Genomic DNA, 23,848 nt, shown 5'->3' on the forward strand with positions numbered 1-23,848 from the left:
TTTGGAAAGGATTCCACTGGGTCAATTATTGCTCAGCAATAAACCTCACTTTCTTTTTCTCCACTGCTGCGTCTGTCAATTCTTGGGCTCTATTTGAGTTGGTCACTGGTACCTTAAAAATCCTTGCAACACTGTGAGAACAGCACACTGGACTAGATGGGCCATTGGCTTGACTGAACAGGCCTCTTCTTATATTCTTATGTCAGCAGCAAAAGAGAACCAGGGAGGGAAAGCCTTCCTGCTGAGTGATTCTTCCCTGAACTTGCTCCCATCCTTGCATTTGGCCTCATAAGCAGCATCGAGCAACTTCAAAACAAACTAAAGTGCTTTTATTTATTAATTGGCCTGTAATCGCCCTTGAAAGAATAGCTCACAGCATTCTCTGCAGGAACAGCACATTTAAGAACAGTTGCTGCAGTGAGCAATGACATAAACTGTTAACTGCTGCGGACTATAATGAGATTTCATGGGAACTGGAGTGATAAAAGAACACTTCTGGGACTTGGGAGTCGAGCGTGACATGCAAAAGAGAGGGGTTTGGACTGTGAAAGAGAGCAGGCCGATATTTGAGCAAACTGTGAAAGGAGCCCAAAATAGCTTTCTTTGAATTAATTTTAAAGTGGGAATTTGTCATTCACCGAGGTTCTCTGGAAAGCTCTTTCATGAAATATGGAGCAGTTTTGTGTGACATACGGTAACTTCATTTTTTCCTTATAACTTTACATCGGTGAAGCAGAGATGAGTATTTAATATCCCAACTACATATAGAGTGACCAGATGCAAAGAAGGATAGGTCTCATTTTACTCATCTAGTTGGCCACTGTGAGAACAGTATGCTGGACTAGATGGCCCGTTGGCCTGATCCACCAAGCTATTTTTATGTTCTTGTGTTACATAATTATGAATGTCAGAATAAAGCTATCCTTTCTTCTTTTTCTCACCCTAGGTGAACATGGAACACTGAGCTGAATTTTATTTACGGTATATCTATAATAATTCAATTTAGAGATCTTAATTTGAACTGTGCATCTGAAAAGTTTGACTACTTTCAGCTCTGTTTAGGAGCCAATATATCACAGAAGGCTGACTTACCCACTGGCTTTCATTTAAGTATTTAAATGGAAGAGCCAGCGTGGTGTAGTGGTTAAGAACGGTGGACTCTTTAACTGTGACTTTAAAGATGAATGGGAACCCTTTACAAAGTATTTGAAGACGCAACAAAGCGAACTGGACTCCTTGGCAGGCTTTGAATAAACATTCACAAACTTTTTATTGATAATAATCAGCTAAATAGTTTGAGGATCTATACAACTGTGTAACATGCAGAAAACAGCATTTTTAGAGAAATCAAAGACTGGAACTGAGGGAAGTCGGGGGGTGGGTGGGTTTGTGGGGGGAGGGAGGAAAAATGGGGGGGAGTAAGAATGATATGTTTCTGGATAATATGTTTTGTTTTAATGTTGAATAAAAAAAGTTGTTTTTTTTTTTAAAAAAAAAGAACGGTGGACTCGTAATCTGGTGAACTCAGCCTCACTCACCTCATAGAGTGTTTGTTGTGGGGGAGGAAGGGAAAGGAGATTGTTAGCTGCTTTGAGACTCCTTAAAGGGAGTGAAAGGCGGGATATCAAGTCCAAACTCCTCCTCCTCCTCCTCCTTCACCTGACAAATACTGCTCCTTTTACTTTCACTATGAAGAGACGTATTGGCTGTGTTCCCACATTTTGGTAAACTTTGGCCTGGATTCAGCCAGCCTGGTGAACTAGCAGAAGCCAGAGCAAGGGTTCCCTCTTCCACAGCAGGACTCTCCCCCCTCTCCTCTCTCTGTGAGCCCCCTGTGCCTCCCCCAGATCTGCTCTGGAGGGTGAGCAGAATTCCTGGAACACAGGGGGAAGAGAGGGGAGATTGTTCTGCCTGGAAAGCAGAAATGCTTGTGCTGACAGAATGATCAGAAGCGTGCAACATTGAATTCCTCTGCATGGTTAATGGACTGATCTCAGGTCAGGCCTTCGCAGCTTTCCAGATGGCTTCAGCACTTTGCTAATGCAACATCACTCCTTTAGCCACACTTGGGGCAGAGCTACAGCCAGAAGAGCACAGTGGGAGCTTTCCATGGTCCTGATAAAGTATGCCATGAACCTGGACATATCTTGGCTATGTCAAGATAATTTCTTCTGAACCTGACTTTACTTTAGCGGAAGAGACTGTTGCCTGATGTGATGTTGCCTGATGTGAGCCAGTGTGGTGTAGTGGTTAAGAGCAGTAGACTTGTAATCTGGTGAACCGGGTTCGCCAGAAGATAGTTATTGTTGGTGGAGTAACCAGAGATTCTTTGTCAGATGTTCTTAATTGGGTATAAAATCACTCTGGATGTGGAAAAGAATGCAGTGGTATGTATTTAATAATTATGGAGGAGTTTCCCAAACTAAAATGTGGTTTGAAGACAGATCTATATTGATTCACAAAAGGGGATTCTGATAGCTCAGTGTTCTTGGTTCCCACCCACCATGTCTTCAGCACAGAGTTTAGAGCATAAATTATGTCTCTGTGTAAAACAGAAGTTTGGAAAGGTCAGTTCTTGGTGTGAACAGAAGGTCCTTGTAATTTTTACTTTGGTGGATTACAACTCCCATCACATCCCATGTCTTGAACCCAAGGCTCAGGGAATAAATTTCTGTTAAGCAGAGACTGGGAAGGTTAATCTCCTTTGCGCTAGTACCCCCCTGACTTCTGCCATTGTCTTATGTGACAGATATTTGATCTTGTACGTTGATGTCAATGTTATGTATTCCTATGAACTCTTAAATGCCTTTTCTTTGTTCTGAACAAACAAGAATGTCTTGTGGCACTTTAAAAAGTAACAAATTGTCTAATGACATACATGTTGGTGAGAGGGGTGGCCCTGTAGACAATGAGGTCAGAAGGAAATTAAATGCGTACATTACTGACTGGCAATTATATCATTAACACCAGTTGTTTGCAAGAACACGTCACAACAAGCGCAGGTTGCAAGGTCCTTTGTTCTTCCTTTCTAGGTGCTGCACTGTGGTTAATGCTTAATGTTCTGTGCTTAATGACATCACCAGGACCAGCTCCTAGGCCTCAGATTTGGGCCCTAAAATCTCAGGGTCTGGGAGGCGCCTGACTGGCAACCCTAGTCAGAAGGAATGCTCAGTAAAGACCAGGCATAGTCTAAGCACCATGTAATCTTTGTGTAAGAAAATCAGGATGAACGCTGAATAAAAACATCATCTGGAGGGGCCCAGAAACCCTCTAAACAAAGAAATTAACTTCTTGGGGACAGCTAAGTTCCTCTGCTCCCTATTTTCTGTGAAGCCTGTTATGCTCCTTCAGGAGTGCAAAGTGGTGATTTTTTTTGAGACTGGTACATAATATGCCCACTGTTTTGTGATGGTACATAGGCTTAAGTTTCTCAGATAGCCCAATGAACCAAAAACCCAGTACTGATGAACATAAACTCTTATTTAATCATCAAAACTGCAATTAATAATAATAATAATAATAATAATAATAATAATAATAATATCATAATCACAGGGGGAAGGTGTATTTTAAGCTATCAATAATAAATTCTATGTCAGGCCTCATTTGCACTATACATTTAAAGCAGTATCTTACCACTTTAAACAGTCATGGCTTCCCCTAAAGAATCCTGGGAAATGTAGTTAGGAGTGCTGAGATTTGTTAGGAGACCCCAATTCCCTTCACAGAACTTTGATTCTCAGATTTCCCTGGTCTGAATGTACTGTAAGGATTACATTCCTCCACACCCTTTCTCATGAATTAGCTTGTCCTATGTCCCTCTGGAGCGGTTTCCATACAACAGCTATGCAAACTTCCTGTATTGCTAGACTTGCTCTCCTTTTTTATCCCTTTTGTTTTGCTCCTTTTTCTTACCATTTGATGTCATAGAAGGCCCTCAGAATCTCCTGTCTCCGAGCAATTTTCTGTCAGAAGTTGGATTTGTAGCTTCATGGCAGGCCAGAACCAAGGGTGCCTACTAGATGAGTCTCTGCTAGAAAGTTAGCTAGAAAGTCATGTGTGAAATTAGGGCCTTCCCCTCGGTTTCTGTGGAAATGTCAACACTTTCCCTGTTGAGCTCACACCAAGCTATGCAGTAATAAGTAAACAATTGTTTCAAATAGGTACTATCAATTTACATTTATGCAGCATCTTCCGCCTGAACAAGTTTCAATGGGACTGCCGTTTCAAACTTCACCTCAGATTTTTGTGGTGGAATAATCTTTTGCAGAATACAACCTGCATCTGCTGAAGCGGTCAGGGCTGGCTCCTGTTTTGAGTGCCCAAGAGTGCTTTATTCCTGCTTCGGCTGGTGCACTTGACAGGGATAGCTTGGCCACTGTGGTACAGGCCTCAGTAACTTTAGACTGGACTATTGCAATGCACTCTATAGGGAACTATAGTGTGCATTGCAATAGTCCAGTCTAAAGTTACAGAGGCAACTAAGGGACATGGGTGGCGCTGTGGTCTAAACCACAGAGCCTAGGGCTTGCCGATCAGAAGGTCGGCAGTTCGAATCCCCACGATGGGGTGAGCTCCCGTTGTTCGGTCCCAGCTCCTGCCCACCTAGTAGTTCGAAAGCATGTCAAGTGCAAATAGATAAATAGGTACCGCTCCGGCGAGAAGGTAAACGGCATTTCCATGTGCTGCTCTGGTTCGCAAGAAGCGGCTTAGTCATGCTGGCCACATGACCTGGAAGCTGTTTGCAGACAAACGCTGGCTCCCTCAGCCTATAGAGTGAGATGAGCACCGCAACCTCAGAGTCGTCCACCACTGGACCTAACGGTCAGGGGTCCCTTTACCTTTACCTATAGGGAACTACCCCTGAAGTTGGCTCATCCCACTCTGCAGCCTGAGGCAAAACAGTAAGGTACTGCCCTGTGTGCACACTGGCCACCCCTAATGAAGCCTCACTTACCAGGGTTGTGGGGCGATGGCTTCCAGGTTTCGGCAAGATCTCACAGGAGCCCCATGAGATCTCACGGAGGTGTCCAGAGGCTCTGCAAAATCTCGTGGTGGTCTTGCGACATTTTGCAGGGCTCTCATAAGGTCTCGCCAGAACCCGGAAGCTGCCACAATAACTTCTCCTCACTACTCTGGTGCTACTGGCAGGGGAGGGGGAGAAATGATGCCCACAGAGGCACCCCTTGAATTCTGCAGTTAGTGGGAAGGCAGTTCTCACAACTGCCCCACTGGGGCAAGACCTACTGGGAAGAGTTGCTCTGATCAGTAGGCCTGAGCCATTTGGTTTCTTTGAACTATCTGTTAACTTCACCGACACTTGTTGAGTTATTGCCGACTTGCTCCTGACGTGTCCGAAAAAAATGATGCTATGATATGGGAATATGTGGCTGTGCATATATTTTGCTACCTATACACATACTGGGAGCAGTGCCAATTGCAGGTGAAATAAAAAATTTAAGGTTTTTTATATATAATAAATGTACCAACCAAGCACGTACATATATATGTGGACCACATGTCTGGAGCAGCACAGAAAGAGCACCCTGAAACCATTTTGACTCCCAAACTGACCAAATGCTTTCTCTGCAAGGAGGTTGGGGGTGAGGGAACCTTCCCATTGTCTCAGGAATTGGGTAATCACCATCTCAAAGGAATGGCCAGACTACCAGGAAAGGCAATCAGATAAGGCATTATCAGATAACCTGGCAGACAGGAAAAACATTCAAATTTCTGTTGTAGACTGCCTTTTCTGTGATGTAGGTATGATGTTTGTGGGGGTGGTGGTCTTGGGTTACACCCCTTCTGTGATGTATGTATGATGTATGGAGGGGTGGTCTTGAGCTCCAGGGCAGGGAATTTAAAATGTCTATATAAGGGCAGGCACACCTTGGTCCTGGGTCTTCCCCCTTTCCTGCGTGTGAGGGGAGCACCCTGTTGCAATAGCTTTAATAAAGATCAGGCTTACTAGCTGCTTTGCTTCTCAATATTCTCTGGTTGGCCTCTGTTATTTTCTTCAACCGATGGAGAACCCTCAAAGGACTCTATAAGGGCTCTTGTGTCCCCCATAAGGGAATAAGTGTAGATTTTGTTTATTACACAGGAAATAGAAGAAACAGAAGAGGCAAAGTATTTGGCTAGACACTGCGAGAAGAGAATGCTAGACTAGAAGTACCATTAGCTTGATCCAGCAGACTATTCTTATGTTTACATTCTCATGATGTTATGGGCAGAGTGTTTTGTTACTCAGAAATACCAAATGTAGCGATAAATTACTGAATAAACCAGTCATTCTCACCCTTTTGCCTACTAAATGCTTTGACTACAACTCTTATCACTCTAACCATGACCCTGCTGGCTGGGGCTGTAGTTTAAAACAGCTGCAGAGCAGCAGGCTGCAAAAGGCTGGAGTAAGTTATAAGAAATTCCTGCACAGATTAGTTTTCTTCTTCTCTTTCTCTTCATGCCATGTCCCCCCGACAATCACTTGAAAGTGCTATGGAAGAACCAGGGGAAGGGTGTATTTATTGTCTGAAGTACCACTTTGCACACCAGGAGGATCAGACCTGTATTTCTAAAACTGAAGCTTATAAAAGTGAAAAACAAAATAAAAGCATTACAAAACAAGCACAAAAACACCACAATGTTAGATTAGATTTTAGGTGCTACGTTTGGAATCAGCTCTTCAAATACTTGATATTAAACACACTGAGCAGCATCTTTGGTAAAGTTTGCAAACCTGGAATTTGCATCTAAATCCACTCCATATAAGTAAAAAATATAGGCTGGCACCCAACCTTTCCACTCTGTGAATGGAAGGAGCTTCCATTCGTGGAACGTGAGGTGAGCTCGTAGAAGGGGTCCTACTGTGAATACAACTCTTTTTCTGTGACTAAAATTTAACTTCGTTGCTGCCAATACAGTTTCTTTTAAAGTTAGTGCCTTTTCACGAAGGTGCCCTTATTCCAATTTTCTAGGGGAGACGTCAACTTCTTATTCTTGTCCTGATACACATATTTTTAAGAGTAATACTTCTAGAACACCATCTTCTTTGCATGATTGCGTGAGGAAAGCACATGCTGTCCTCTTCTGCTGAAACGGCTGCCTAAGTTTTGAGTTTTTGCTTTTATCGCACTAATTCATTCCTGTAGGGTTCTAGACCTTGGAAGAAAACAATGGGATGGCATGGACATAATGCCAAACAATGGTTTGCCATGATGTCTAAACAAACGCCATTGGGCAAACCATTGTTTGTGAGTGGCCGGCAAACTAGGATCTGATAACAGGGTCTGCAAGCCATGGTTTAGAGATGGCTTGCACATCTCAGTTTGTGCAAACCAGCTTGGCATTGCATGCGAACCAACAAATCATGGTTTGAGATGATGCTCAACCTTTGAGGTTGTTTGGGAAAGCACCCAGGGATTCTCAGGAAAGGTGAGAAAAAAGGAATCCCACATGAGTTATCTCTGTATCTGGAACACACAACTTCATTAGGAATCTAAACTACAGTTATCACAAACCATTGCTTGACATTACATCTAAACCAACTCAATAGCTTCCTAGTGACAAGTTATCACCTACTGCAAGCCACATACGGTAACTCTTATTGATATTATTTAATTCCTTTTTTGTGCTGGTATATCTCTGTAAATGTCTCTGGCTCACAATATACAAATACATGTTTGTTGTTTGTTTGTTTGTTTGTTTGTTTTTTAAAAAAACAGCCTTTAAACCCATTTACATTTGGTATCTTGGGGGAAAAGGTCATGATGAATCATTTTCATTAAACATGGTTCAAAACCTGTCTAGTACATTAGATCGACTGCTCCATTTGCTGTCTCTGAATCTTTCGACTTTGAAAAAGGAAACTCAAATCCAGCAAGGCGTATTAGCAAAATGTTCAGAATGTGTACCAATGAGCACACCAGAATGATCCAGAATGAATTTGCAAATTGCTCACTGTGAGTTTTAAAAACAAAGCTCCCTTCTTTATAATTAGCTATTTTCTCTGAGAGGTGGTGGATTTTCACTTCTGATGAAAAGAGTATCATGATGAGGCAGCCACAAGAAACTGAAAAAGAAGAAAATCCAAAATTAGCATTTTGACAGTTTTCTAACGGACCTTTGCACAACGGGGCAGTATTTCTGTTTTCTTTGCATTTCAGTAGTTACAAAGCTTTGTATATCTCTTCTGTGGGGTGCACCACGGTTTACTTCAATAACTAATGTTGTAAAAAAAGGTAAAGCTACCCCTAACCGTTAGGTCCAGTTGTGGACGACTCTGGGGTTGCGTGCTCATCTCACTCTATAGGCCGAGGGAGCCGGCGTTTGTCCGCAGACAGCTTCCGGGTCATGTGGCCAGCATGACTAAGCCACTTCTGGTGAACCAGAGCAGCGCACAGAAATGCCGTTTACCTTCCCGCTGGAGCAGTACCTATTTATTTACTTGCACTTGACGTGCTTTCGAACTGCTAGCTGGGCAGAAGCTGGGACCTAACAATGGGAGCTCACCCTGTTGCGGGGATTCGAACTGCCGACCTTCTGATCGGCAAGCCCTAGGCTCTGTGGTTTAGACCACAGTGCTACCCACTAATACCTAATGTGGTAGGTAACCAGATTGCCTCAAATGGGAGTGCAATGAGAAGAAATCACATCAAAATGATGGGAGGAAATTTCCCTAGTTGTGTTAATATTTCAGTGTTAAGAGGTGAAAACAGGCAAAATGCAAGGCAGGGGCAGGGAACCTCCAGACCACGGGCCAATTTAAACCCAGCACGTGTCCCAATTTGACCCATGAGGACATTCTACCAAACCACACCCACCTGCCCCACACCTGACATCACAGGTGATATCAAATGTGAGGCACATAGAGACATGGCTGAATCAGCTGCACAACTGGCTTTGTCATGGGCAATGCAACTGAGCAGATGATCCCTGCAGAGAGTAGCTTTGCCAACCCTCTGCTGAGCATATGCTGGCAAATCCCCTTGCACTATGGTTCCCAATCACCCAGCAGCCAGCTGGCGGTTAGGCACTTGGGAAGCACTGTGCAAGGGACTTGGACAGGTGCCAATCATCTGGTGTTGTGATGCCAGATGATTGACAGGTGGGTTGTCCCGCCCATCAGTCAAAGCTGGCCCACAAGAGCCCACAAAATGTAAGGGATACTTTGCTTAACCACTCTTTCATCCCAGGCTCTGACAAACTTAACCACGGCATTACATTTGGAACACTTACATGAGATGAAGCTCCACAGGTACAGCCCTAGCGGACCATGCAGTGTTTCATAGGGTTTGCCGAATGCGTTGTACATGAAGAACCCAGTCTCAATCAGGGCAAACACTAACAACGCCAAAGAGAAGAGGATAACACTCACATGGATACTCGCAGGGATAACTTTGAACAAATCTGGAAAAACTAAAACACACACACACAAAAGAACAAAAGACAGAGAATGGAATTACTGCAGGAATCAGGCAAAGCTGTCATCTCTGAAAAACAGGACCCTGGTGCCATGAAACATGCTTATCATTGGGAGATGAAAGAAACTGATAAGGTGAGAAGAACTGTTCAAAAACACTTAACAAAGAAATAATAGCAGGACCCAATGTCTACATTTATGGCCCAATACATAATAATTTTCTGAGAAGCAAAAGTATCAGAATGATCCTTGCAAGTTAGGCTTACGGTGATATTCCGGAAGGCAGGGTAGTTAAAGAAGGGCTCATAAAACATCCAGTTTCAATATTGGGTCAAGACCGAGAACTTCTTGCCTGGGTTTAGGAATAGACTTGAGTAGGTGTGGTAACAGGCCAAGTGCAACAAGCAAGTTTGACTAAGGCAAAGCAGAAAGGCTTGGATGGCCAAGGATTGGCCTTCCAGGGTCAGCTGACACACACCTGATCAAAATGAAGGAAATGTGCCCTTTGTAGGAAGCTAAATGTGGGGCACGTTTCATAGGAATTGTTTGTGTGGTGGTGGTTTATACTTCCCCGCCCCCAAAGTGTGTCTCCGGTTTGGCCCAGCATGGGGCTTAAACATTTAAACATGAATGTATTCAGAGTGGATTGCGAACTAGGCTTGCTACCACAGGGCAATTTTCAAATATTTCTACACAGTTTAGTGACAGTAGATATTTCAAAACGAATCATTGAATGCAGAGTAAATGCTCCCACTCCATGGGGGTATGATTAAGCCAGTGCTAATACTCCTTTGAACTGCCTTGCTGTGGCTGGAGCATGCTGAGAAAAAGCTCTGTAGGCACTTCAAATAAATTTTATCTACCATGTAAAATGTAAATTGCTAGCAAGTGGGTTTGTGGCAGGCAATGCAGTCGGCATATCAGAGCCATCCAATATTGCTTGATTCAATCCAATCCAATTTGTTGATTATTTGTAATATGACCATTGCTTCCTTCTTGCTCAGTGGTTGCAATTAGCCAATGGGAAATGGAAAGGCTATGTACTGTGTATTAATTACAAACATAAGAAAAAAAATTTCAAAAAGAGACTCTCGGGTTGTGTTGTTTTTTAATTCTTTGAGACAGGTGTCGGTTCTAGCAGACAGTAGAAAAGCACAGATAATTTCAACTTTTGGCTTTTGTTTTGTAGGTTTTAATATTTGTAAAATAAGAAATGTTGATGACGATGACAGCAAAGTTCATTAAAATAAGCTTGTAAAAAAACATGTCACTGGGCCAAGTTCAAAGTGTTAGTATAAAGACTCAAATGGCTTAGACCCAGGTATTTGAAGGGGCATCTCAGGTATAATCCTATATAAGGTCAGCTGCAGTAGATTATGAGATCTGTAGCATGTCAGTGGGACTTCTAAGCAATAACACCTCATTGGTCATGGAACACCCTACCCTCTGAGGTTTGGCTGGGAACAACTTTGATTATTTTTTGGCCCCAGCTAAAAGCTTTCCTTTTCAACCAGGCCGAGACGAATTAGATTAAAACAAACAAATAAATAAAATTCTGAAAGGGCCATTATGTACCTGATAAATATTTGACTATGTATTTGTCTGATATACTTTAGAGTTGGAGATAGTTGTAATTTAAAATATAGGATTATATCCAACCCTGCTGTTCCACTAGTGTAACAGACTTGAGCGATGGAACTTTGCCCTCCTCACTGCTCCCTGCTGCATCCCCACATACAAAAGTGAAGGACCCTCCAAAGCAGATTTTGGGGTTGCACGGGGAGAGGAGAGATGGGGAAATGTTGCATGGGCACAACTCCCTTCATCCAGTACTGGATATGACCCTTAATGTATTGTTGTTTTTACGGTGCATTGTATTTTGCATTGGTGTGTCCTGCTGCAAGTTCATTGGCTCCCAGTATTTTCTGGGCACAATTCAAAGTGTTGGTGCTGACCTTTAAAGCCCTAAACAGCCTTGGCCCAGTATACTTGAAGGAGCGTCTCCACCCCTATCATTCTGCCTGGACACTGAGGTTCAGTGCCGAGGGCCTTCTGGCGGTTCCCTCACTGCAAGAAGCGAAGTTATAGGGCCTATATGCAGAGGGCCTTCTCGGTAGTGGCGCCCACCCTGTGGAATGCCCTCCCACCAGATGTCAAAGAAATAAACAACTATCTGACTTTTAGAAGACATCTGAAAGCAGCCTTGTTTAGGGAAGCTTTTAATATTTGATGAATTATTGTACTTTAATATTTTGCTGGAAGCTGCAGAGAGTGGCTTAGGAAACCCAGCCAGATGGGCGGGATATAAATATATTATTATTATTATTATTATTATTATTATTATTATTATTATTATTACTCATGTACGATGAGAGGTGGGTTGTAAATTCTGCCGACAAACAAACAACTTGAGAAAGGACACCACTGCCTTACATAGCTTGTTTCCCCTGTTCGTCACTAGCACGTGATTGCAACGTGGCTTATTTCTGAGTAGACATGCATAGGATTGCACGGTAAAGTTGCAGTCCTAAACACACCTACTAGGAAGTAAGCATCATAAAACACAATGGTGCTCACTTGTGAGTAAGCACATGCAAGGGCACATTGTGCAAAAATGTGAACCGTTTACACAGCTTGCAAATCTCATTTTCCCTTGTTGCAAGATTGAGTTTGCTTCTTTCCAGCACAGATTTGGTTTTATATACAGTGGTACCTCGAGTTACAGACGCTTCGGGTTACAGACGCTTCAGGTTACAGACCCAGAAATAGTACCTCGGGTTAAGAACTTTGCTTCAGGATGAGAACAGAAATCATGCAGTGCTGGCGTGGCGACAGTGGGAGGCCCCATTAGCTAAAGTGGTACCTCAGGTTAAGAACAGCTTCAGGTTAAGAATGGACCTCCAGAACGAATTAAGTTCTTAACCCGAGGTACCACTGTGTATCAGAAGCAGCTTTTGTCATGCTTATTGCCATGCCACACACAACAGTGGGTCGTCCAGGCTGTTTCCCTCAATAGCGACATTCAGAACTTTTTACATATCATTAAACTTTTATAGGTGACTACCAGATAAAATTAATGCAGCAGCAATGTTGCCCTGGAAGAGAAGACAGACCTTCATTATAAGCATTGAATCTGCATGCCAGTGGCCTTTAGAAAATGAACCGCTGACCCAGAAACAGACAAGAGCCAGAGCAAATGAAGCAGAAGGCTTTCCTGAGCCTGAATGGGTTTTTACAGGCAGAGCAAATTCATTTTACAATTAAAAGAGATATAGCGGCCAACAGGGAGAGCATTTAATGGGCGCAAACGCAGGACTAAAACAAGGCAGATGATTTAATCCTTTCTTCTTAGCCTTGCCATGCTGTGCTTCAATGCATTAAAATGCAAACACATCTACTGTAAATGGTAAAATTTCCTAAGACATTTATAGCCATTTAGAGAGAGAGTTTCCTTGAGGATTGCAGTGAACAACAGCCAATGTTTCCTAGTAATTACACAGCAGACTGAATCTTGTATTGGAAGCAGCTGCCTTTAAGCTACTAGACATTATATAACATTAATAAATTCCATCTAGGTGTAAAAAAAAAAGAAAGTAAGTTCATTCAAAGTAAATATGACTGCTATTTCAGACTGCCATTATTTTTCTCTGTCCCCGGATTAATCACAGAGCTCTGCTCTGGCACCAAATAGATAATTGCAAACTCCTTTTTCCATCATAAAAGGCAGATGACACAAGTACTGTACAATCAATATGGGGTGAGTGGGCAGAATTGAGTCGTGCTTCTGACTCGCCACTGATTTCTGTGTGTTGATCAAGTCATCTTTATGTGTGGAACTTGAATGCATCTGCTCTCTGTGCAGGTAAACTGATCAATGTGTAGAGTGTTTGAGTGGACCAGTGGGAATGACCCCATACCCGCCCTCTTTTTTGCTTTGATTGTGGGTGGATATGTTATCTAAACAAGGCTGCAAACAATTGCCTGGGGAGGTCTATTCACATTATTCTCGTGGTATGCCAGGAAGTAGACTGATGCAACCCAGCTTCCTCATGGTTTTTCACTTGGCATTCATCACACGTGTTCCCAGGTGGGAACATGCGTGAAGTGGGGACATGCAGGACAGGGGAGGACAGTTATGGCATGTTAACTGCACCAGATCCACTTACCTCCCTTTGCAAAACCCTCACATGGGATGGATATTTCATAGCGTTTGGGGTTGGGGTGGGAATAAGGATATGTTCCAACAATTATATTTTCAATGAAGAATAGCTTCCCCAGTGTTCAAATGTTCAAGCTCTCGACTGCCACCTGTTTAGATCAGGGGTCAGCAAACTTACTGCGCCTCAGGCCGGTGTCTCCAGCGCCAATCACGAGGTAGGCCAGAGGGTGGAGGGACGCGTGCCCATACATGTGCGCACACGCTATTTCCGGCACACTTCTGTGTTGGAGGAGCACCGGAAATAGCTTGTGCACATGTGCATGGGCCTCCTCCGACCTGGATGTGCACTGCAAATAACACTTGCACATGTGCAAATAACGCTTGCACATGCGCACAAGCTATTTCCGGTGCTCCTCTGATCCGGAAGTGGACAGCCACGCAGCGCAAGTAAGAGCGGGCGGTGGGGGTCGCTGCGGGCCGGATAAACAAGTCCCTTGGGCCTTATCTGGCCCGAGGGGCCTTGGTTTGGGGACCCCTGGTTTAGATTGTGGGTTGATTTCCCCCCTGTGACTTAGCTGTTAGGAGGAATTCAGAAGCTTTTCTTTCGAAACTGCATTACCTGCACCTGATAAACTGTATTCTAACTTAACTGTGGTTAGTGGAATCGAGCCAACTTCAAGCTATGTTTTATGATGCCAACTTCTTACCATTAACTATTAAGATTAGGCAAAATATAGGGTTCAGACGATGTGCCAACATATGATTAATTTGGAATAGAAGCGAAAGCTTCTGAGCAACTTGCAATCATGCCAGAGGAAGGAAGCGGGTACATGAGGAGTCCAAGCCTCCATACAGACTGTTCTCATAATACTATGTGCACTAACTCATGGGAATGGACTATGTACTAAGCATTCTTCCAGCTCCACCATCTTAATAAACAAAGTTTGGTTAGTGCTTCCTAGATTCTTTAGCAAGTCATTCTGAGAATTCCTACTCATGCTGCTACAGGGTGACAGGAGCGGGAAGCAATGATAAGCAGGATTTTCAGAGAGGTCTCAAGAACTGCTAAAGCCTACTATAGAATGCAATTAGAGGAAGCAATTCTCAATAATATCCAAAATGAATTTGGTCTACTTCCTCTGCACAGTCAATCATTTTCATGTCTGCAGTTCAGGACGTGCACCAGAAATGACTCACACAAGCCACAATGTCTCTCTGCAGATTACTTGCAAATTGTTTCTGGTAAGAAAATAAATGTTAGGTGGCATATTATGATCTCTTCTCCAGATAACCATTATTTCTTTTTAATATGGTGCTATGCATAAATCAAGTGCATGACTGACCATTTTAACATTATTTACTCCTAGAAGGTAAACAGATGAACTGCAAAACACTCATCCTATGCAACTCTGCAGTTGCCAATCCTGGATAATAATGATTAGTCGAGCAAGTGAGGCTGTATTCCTATGCACGTTTACTTAGAAGTAAGCTTATTGGATCTCGACTGGACTTGCTTCTGAGTACACCTGTATAAGACTGGACTCTGGCATTTAGATTTTTAGCTGATGAATAAGTCCCAGTAGACTCAATTGACTTACTTTGGAGTAAACATGCAGAGGATTGCTGATTTCTCACAGTCTGCATATCCAGAACACAAACAAGTATTTACAATAGTTCTCTTTCTTTCCCACTCATTTCATTAATATTAAAATGACAATAATTCAATAAGAATTGATGAAATAACAACAATAATTAAAAGAGACACCAAAGCACAGTATTGGAAAAGAGTTTGAAAAATTAAGGCTATGATGCCATGCAAGCTTTCTTGAAAGGGAATCCTACAAAACTCTGTGGGCCTTACTCCCAAGAAGACGTGCACAGGATCTGACTGCTCTTTCAACTAGCAAGCTATTATAACAGTAAATACATGTTGATAGAAGAAGCACATGATGTATATTATGGTGACATAATTTCACATCTTCCACTAGCGCATCTTTTGGAAGAAACAGGAGAATGCTCTTGTACGTATCTGTCGGACCACGATAGCATGCACTAAAGCATTAAATAATTCAGATGTCATTGTTACTTACATGAAAACCGAAAAGGTCTCCCTCCGAGCCCGCATTGTCTAACCCTCTCCCCATAGAAAAGTCCATACTGAATTTCACCAATAAACTTCTCTAATTCTTGGCCGGTAGCATTGACAAGCAGCGCTCCAGTTTTACAGAGTATTCTTCCTCTGAGCCACAGCTGAGTTCCGATGGCTGCTGCAATACTGAGAGCACAAGCAAAACTTAGCACGCCAGCAACACAGAATAACACTTTCTTCTGTTGGGCTGGCATATATAATCCTGGATGGCAAACAAACAACCTGGAAATTGCAGCCTCAAATAAAACCTTTAGCAAAGTGTGTTTTGCACCATCTCCTCTCTGTGTCACTTGAGAACAAAGGTTTAAGATAACAGATGGAACCCTCAGTGTAATTTGATGAATGCCTCTCTCCCCCCCCCCCCCCGCTTTCTAAACAGCCCTTTGTCTGATTGGGTGAGCTGAAAATTCCAGAAACAGACATGGCTCTCCAGTTAAGTTAGCAACTTTGCAAAGAAGTTGTGCAAGGTTTCATTTGGGAGATATCAGTACAGATATAGATTATCTATCTATCTATCATCTATCTATCTATCTATCTATCTATCTATCATCTATCTATCATCTATCTATCTATCTATCTATCATCTGTCTATCTATCTATATCTATCTATCTATCTATCTATCTATCTATCTATCTATCATCTATCTATCTATCTATCTATCTATCATCTATCTATCTCTATCTATCATCTATCTATCTATCATCTATCAATCATCTATCTCTATTTATCTATCTATCATCTATCAACTACCTATCTCTGTCTATCTATCATCTATCTATCTATCTATCATCTATCTATCTATCTATCTATCATCTATCAACTACCTATTTCTGTCTATCTATCATCTATCTATCTATCTATCTATCATCTATCAACTACCTATCTCTGTCTATCTATCATCTATCTATCATCTATCTATCTATCTATCTATCATCTATCAACTACCTATTTCTGTCTATCTATCATCTATCTATCTATCATCTATCTATCTATCTATCTATCTATCTATCATCTATCTATCTATCTATTGTATGTTATTGTATATAACTCAGGAAATCTATAACTGCAAAAGCCCCCCCCCCAACCCCTCAACCAGTGTGCACACTTCATCGTTTTTATTCTTAAAATGTGGCTGAAATGTAGCTGGTGTATTTAGACAGGGTAGATGAGACAATTACTATACTGCTAAACGGTGTTTCCGTGCGCTGCTCTGGTTTCGCCAGAAGTGGCTTAGTCATGCTGTCCACATGAACCAGAGAAACTATCTGCAGACAAACGCCGGCTCCCTCGGTCAGTAAAGCGAGATGAGCGCCGCAACCCGAGAGTCATTCGTGACTGGACTTAACTGTCAGGGGTCCTTTACCTTTACCTTTACTTGCCACAAAGCACTTACCGGTAAATCATTCTGATTGGTGCTTTGCTTCCAAATACTGTACTTTGGTTCTGTTGAAGTGCATGTAAATTCAGGTATTTATGAATTTGGCTGTTGTGGGTTTTTTTGTTTTTGTTTTTTAAAGCACATGGCTTCATTAAATATGTTCAGATGTTGGCTGTGGTTAGAAAGTGGCTTTAAGCAGGCTGAAAATGGTGTAGTTCACAGTTTGTGTGTTTTCTAGATCCGGTCCATAGAAGAAGAAGAAGAAGAAGAAGAAGAAGAAGAAGAAGAAGAAGAAGAAGAAGAAGAAGAAGAGTTTGGATTTGATATCCCGCCTTTCACTCCCCTTCAGGAGTCTCAAAGCGGCTAACATTCTCCTTTCCCTTCCTCCCCCACTCTGTGAGGTGAGTGGGGCTGAGAGACTTCAGAGAAGTGTGACTAGCCCAAGGTCACCCAGCAGCTGCATGTGGAGGAGCGGAGACGTGAACCCGGTTCCCCAGATTACAAGTCTACCGCTCTTAACCACTACACCACACTGGCTCTCATAGATAGTTCTATCATTGTAAATATCTTGTTACAACTGAGAATGGGGTATGATGATTAGAATATTACACTAAGACTGGGGAGATCTAGGTTCAAATTTCCACCATAAGGAAGCCTCTCTCTTTCTCTCAGTCTAACCTGCCTTGCAGGACTGTTGTGAGGAACAAATGGGTTGGGGGCAGGAGAGAATTTTGTGTGCTGTCATGTGCTCCATGGAGGAAAGATGGGTATAGGTCTGATTTTTTAAAAAGTGCTACAGGATCTTTGCAACAGGGGCACACACCTGTTTAACGCATGCATGTTCCAAATCAAATTAATTTCCTAACAGCATATTTCTTAGTTACACGTTGCTACACGAAGGACATGAATGCTTAAGTGCACCATCAACTATGCTAGCACAATGTGACGAAGCATTATATTATTCCACCATCTTAGCAAGCTTGTATCAGCCTCCCTGAAAGGCTACTGCTGCATATTGTAAGGATGAGAGGTGGTTGATGATGGCAGGGCCAAGGCATCTCAGCCTGCTACATATAAACCTGGCATCAATTAATTATAAATCATTATTTTAAATTTAATTGAAATTAAATTAGCCTTTTAATTAAATAGTGCAAATGCACCACTAACTCATTCTTGTAGCAGAACTATTTCTGCCAATGGGCAAAGAATTATTCCTATTGTGTATTCGTCTCTTATGTTTTATGCTGAAAATAAAACCTTGCACCGTGGCTTGCACTTACAGGGTATATCCAAAAGGTGGCACACCACTGTGCCTTAAGAAGACATTGAAATGGATTTATGCCAAGCAAGGTATCACTACAGCCAGGTATCACTACAGAACAATTTTCAGAATTCCAAGCAGGACAAAACAGTTCTGAAGCTTAAAGTATACTAAGGTAAAGGTAAAGGGACCACTGACCATTAGGTCCAGTCGCGAACGACTCTGGGGTTGTGGCGCTCATCTCACTTTATTGGCCAAGGGAGCTGGTGTACAGCTTCCGGATCATGTGGGCAGCATGACTAAGCTGCTTCTGGCGAACCAGAGGAGCGCATGGAAACGCCGTTTACCTTCCCGCCAGAGCGGTACCTATTTATCTACTTGCACTTTGACGTGCTTTTAAAAAGGTAAAGGTACCCCTGCCCATACGGGCCAGTCTTGACAGACTCTAGGGTTGTGCGCCCATCTCACTCTATAGGCCGGGGGCCAGCGCTGTCTGCAGACACTTCCGGGTCACGTGGCCAGCGTGACAAGCTGCATCTGGCGAGCCAGCGCAGCACACGGAACGCCGTTTACCTTCCCGCTAGTAAGCGGTCCCTATTTATCTACTTGCACCCGGGGGTGCTTTCGAACTGCTAGGTTGGCAGGCGCTGGGACCGAGTGACAGGAGCGCACCCCGCCGCGGGGATTTGAACTGCCGACCTTTCGATCGGCAAGTCCTAGGCGCTGAGGCTTTAACCCACAGCGCCACCCACGTCCCTTTTACTTCCATACAAAAGAAGAAGAGTTTGGATTTGACATCCCGCCTTTCACTCCCTTTAAGGAGTCTCAAAGCAGCTAACATTCTCCTTTCCCTTCCTCCCCCACAACAAACACTCTGTGAGGTGAGTGGGGCTGAGAGACTTCAAAGAAGTGTGACTGGCCCAAGGTCACCCAGCAGCTGCATGTGGAGGAGCGGAGACGCGAACCAGGTTCCCCAGATTACGAGACTACCGCTCTTAACCACTACACCACACTGGCTCTCCAGTGCAGATAAGGTCATAGGTGGTGGTTGTTATTGGTGGTGTGGCTTCCCCCCAATAAATCCATAATCAACAATGGCACTATTAATTTATGCACATGGAGATATGTGATAATACACATTGGTGTCCATGTGTATTGTATTTAATATCTGAGCACTGTATAACAGTGAACCAGAAAAGGACCAAATTTACACTATATGTGGACAAATATATCAGATTCTTCTTCAGATATGGAGGCATGTGGCATTGCATATGTGTGCATGTGTGAATGTCCTTGACAGGTGTGAAATGTATCATACCAAGGTATGGTGTGGAATCTCTATACAGTGGTACCTTGGGTTACATACGCTTCAGGTTACATATGCTTCAGGTTACAGACTCCGCTAACCCAGAAATAGTGCTTCAGGTTAAGAACTTTGCTTCAGGACGGGAACAGAAATCGTGCTCCGGCGGCGCAGCAGCAGCAGGAGGCCCCATTAGCTAAAGTGGTGCTTCAGGTTAAGAACAGTTTCAGGTTAAGTATGGACCTCTGGAACGAATTAAGTACTTAACCTGAGGTACCACTGTATAGCAGACTCTCAGAAGAGATATAATCAGGGCAAAACAGGGAAAATGGGAATACCGCAGCATCTGAACTAGGAAAATGAAAGGATTTCCTTCATCAGACAGTGAAGAAGGACATGCCTCATTTCCATGTTTGAAGAAATCAAGATTCCCATTGTTTCCTGCAGCCAAGGGGTGGTTACCTGTCTGCTCATTATGCTTTTAATTACCATTGGAAGCATTCAACAGTCAGTGCCCACCTGATCCCCAATGAGGCTTACATGATGCCTACATTAAGATACTTTTGGCACCGGTTAATACTTTTTTAAAAATCTCCCAGACCTTGGTACAGTTTGTTTCTGCTGTGTTTTAAATACCCCTAAAAACTCTGAAACCCCATTTTAAAATACAATATACTATAGAGACCCCTTATGCTGCGTTTAGAACCAGAATTGCATTTGCGTTGAAACTGTTTCTCAGGCGGCTAGTCTGGCCTTTATAACCCTATACCTTCTTCCAGAAGGCAGAAGCTGAAAGAGATCATTTCCGGGGTGTGTACTATCCTTCGCTATCTCTGCAGCTTTCTTATGGCACCTGACAGCATATATTGATCTAAGGTGGGAAGAGTGCACCCAGTTATTCTCTCTGCAGTCTTTACAACCCTGGACTGAAATGCTACTGTTTGAAATGCTACTGTTATCATCATCATCATTTTCTCTAATATTTCATTATTTTAATTGTTTGAATTCTGTATTAGCTGCCCAGAGGACTTTGACATGAAGAACTATGAACTATGGCACCACACTAAGAAGCAATGGATGTTGTTGGTTCCGAGTCGTCTAACATTCAGCCTCATAGGATGGCCCAGAGTTCTAGTGTCTGGAGAGAGGAAGAAAAACTTCTTCCTATTCATTTTCTTCACACCATGTAAACTGTTACACGCTTCTATCACGTCCCGCTTGGTTTTTACCATGGAGGATAAATAGAACTAACAAAATAAGAGTTAGCTAAAGATAATGGGATTATTTAATTGCCTTAAACTGGGTTCTATTGAAACATCAACTGTCTGCAGCCCCCATTACAGAATTATTCCACTCAGCATCCATGTGACTGAAACTTTGTACAGGCACAGTAGGCAGCCCATTCAGGCCTTTAATGTGCTAATTAAAAAGCTAAATTAATATTTATGTAATCTGTCAGGTGCTGAGATTTCACGGCGCTCTAAATCCAAAAGCTACAATTTTACGAACAATAGTGGCTCTCCTAAATTAGGTTTCTGCATTGCAGCGTTGCTCAAGGTTTGACAGGAAACTCAAACACGTGACGTTACTTTTCTGTGTTATTCAGAAATAAAATCCATGGTCAAGGGCAGCCTTTAAGCTTATATAACAATTTTTACTCTGATATATTGCCCTTCATTATGAAGGTTTTGGAAATCATTTTAAAAAGGAAATCACATAACCTGCAATCCATGCAGTGTATGGTCGAAAGGGGAACACAGCCAGAGTCTTCAAGGTTTGTATATATAAAATAATATTGAGAACATAGGAAATCTCTGCTGGATCAGACCAAAGGGACATCTAGCCCAGTTCTCATGATGGCCAAGCAGATGCCTATATCTGCTGGTATCCAAATGATGTGCTTATTGTTCTGTGACCATTTGTATTTAAGGTTTTAGATCATACACAACATTGGTTTTGCCACATTATCAGGCCTCGTTGAAAGCAGATTAGATGCTTTCCATTGAACTATTTATGGTAGAGTTTATGAAATAAGTATGGCCAGAGAAAATTTCTAACGAGTGCCTGAGTCAAAAGATGCCCTTTGCCCCAGCATTCCTCTATATCAGGCATGTCCAACTTCCAAGAGACTGCGAGCTACTCCCACTATGAAAAAAATCTGGCAGTGATCTACCAAAGTTGTGGAGCTTTTTTAAGGAGCCAAAGTCGTGGAGCTTTTTTTTTGGAAGCCTTCTGGGTGCGGGGAGTCAGGAGGCTGCTGGACATCCCTGTTCTATTTTAATGGGATGGCATGTAAAAATCACTTAGGGAAACATGCAGTTTTCTGGTTCACCACATGGAACACAAAACCTCACACGCCTCTTAGCTCGAGTCCTGGAAACTGGCATTCATGTAGGCCTTTCTGCTGCTTGATCAGAGCAAATTGATCACCAGTATATTAATAGATTAGAAACAGTCTTTCTGGTATGCTTCTCCAGTCTAGCCTAATTTTTATTTATTTATTAAGTAACAGTTCTCTATTCATCTCAGTCTAACCCTATGATGAAAAGGGGATAGAGACTCGCTCTAATGGCACATCAGCACAGAGTACTGAATGGAATAAAATGTTAGCCCCTTTTGTATGTTAATACCTTGGCTGAGGGATGCGGGTGGCGCTGTGGGTTAAACCACAGAGCCTAGGACTTGCCGATCAGAAGGTCAGCGGTTTGAATCCCTGCAACGGGGTGAGCTCCCGTTGCTCAGTCTCTGCTCCTGCAAACCTAGCAGTTCGAAAGCACGTCAAAGTACAATTAGATAAATATGTACCGCTCCGGCAGGAAGGTAAATGGCCTTTCTGTGCGCTGCTCTGGTTTGCCAGAAGTGGCTTAGTCATGCTGGCCACATGATCCGGAAGCTGTACGCCGGCTCCCTCGGCCAATAAAGCAAGATGAGCGCCGCAACCCCAGAGTCGGCCACGACTGGACCTAATGGTCAGGGGTCCCTTTAACTTTACCTTGGCTGAAAGGCAGTGCGGAAATACAATAAGTAAATACCGGTAAGTAAGTAAGTAAGTAAGTAAGTAAGTAAGTAAGTAAGTAAGTACAGTGGTACCTCAGGTTAAGTACTTAATTCATTCCGGAGGTCCGTTCTTAACCTGAAACTGTTCTTAACCAGAAGCACCACTTTAGCTAATGGGGCCTCCTGCTGCTGCCACGCCGCCAGAGCCCGATTTCTGTTCCTATCCTGAAGTAAAGTTTTTAACCCGAGGTAATATTTCTGGGTTAGCGGAGTCTGTAACCTGAAGCGTATGTAACCTGAAGTGTATGTAACCCGAGGTACCACTGTAAGTAAGTAAGTAAGTAAGTAAGTAAAGGGTTGTGTGAAATCACCAAGATGTGTTTGGGGGTTGCTGAACTTCTGATATCAGTGATATCCAGAAACTTACACATCATGCTGTATTGTTTCTGTCTGGTTTGCTACATTATCACTGTGAGTTCCCATAGTAAAAGTAAGCAATATTTCCAGGGTCTAGCCCATAGTAACTGGCAAGGGTATATTTGGGGGCAAATTATATAACTTGCAGTGCTTCTTGACATATATTTTAGCATGGAATTGTCTCAGGCACTCGAGATGTGTGGGAATGTTGGGCACTTACTGACCCAGAACTGCAAACCCATTCCCCTGTGATTTAGCTTTCCATTTTTTGGCTCAGTGTTTGATTTGCATGAAGACTAAATGGGTTATTGCTCAGCCGTACAGGATACAAATCTCTGTGCGCTGATTGGTTGAAGGATGTTATTAGATGAGCATAGGGATTTATAGCAAAGAAGCCAGGCAAGGATTGAGGGGTGTGCTTCAGCATAATAAGTAATGTTACTTTTCTGATTCTGGTAGGAGTGGAAATGCTTCACAATGCTAACAAAAGCATTTGTAAACGTCAGGGCCCCATTAATATGTTCTCATGCATATGTTCTAGATACATTTTTACCCTGATCCAACAAGAGTGATACATGCATGGATATGGTTTTTCAGGCATGGATCAGGTTTCTGAATTAGCCCCTATATGCTTAAAAGGGTACTCTCTCTCTCTCTCCTTCTCTCTCTCTCTCTCTCTCTCTCTCTCTCTCTCTCTCTCTCTCTCTCTGTGTGTGTGTGTGTGTGTGTGTGTGAGAGAGAGAGAGAGAGAGAGAAGACTGA

General features: G+C 42.8%; 1 protein-coding gene across 1 annotated transcript; it reads right to left on the reverse strand.

The window, feature by feature from the left end:
* Nucleotides 1-6,505: 6,505 nt before the first annotated feature.
* On the reverse strand, nt 6,506-16,048 carry CLRN1 (clarin 1). Its single transcript, XM_053390279.1, has 3 exons — nt 15,671-16,048; nt 9,238-9,417; nt 6,506-8,071 (listed from the first exon to the last, which is right to left on the reverse strand). Exons 1-3 carry the CDS (start codon nt 15,921-15,923, stop codon nt 7,806-7,808), a joined length of 699 nt encoding a protein of 232 aa, XP_053246254.1. The 5' UTR covers nt 15,924-16,048; the 3' UTR covers nt 6,506-7,805.
* Nucleotides 16,049-23,848: the final 7,800 nt, after the last annotated feature.

The sequence above is a fragment of the Podarcis raffonei genome, chromosome 5, assembly GCF_027172205.1.
Source record: "Podarcis raffonei isolate rPodRaf1 chromosome 5, rPodRaf1.pri, whole genome shotgun sequence".
NCBI classification, from domain to species: Eukaryota; Metazoa; Chordata; class Lepidosauria; order Squamata; family Lacertidae; genus Podarcis; species Podarcis raffonei.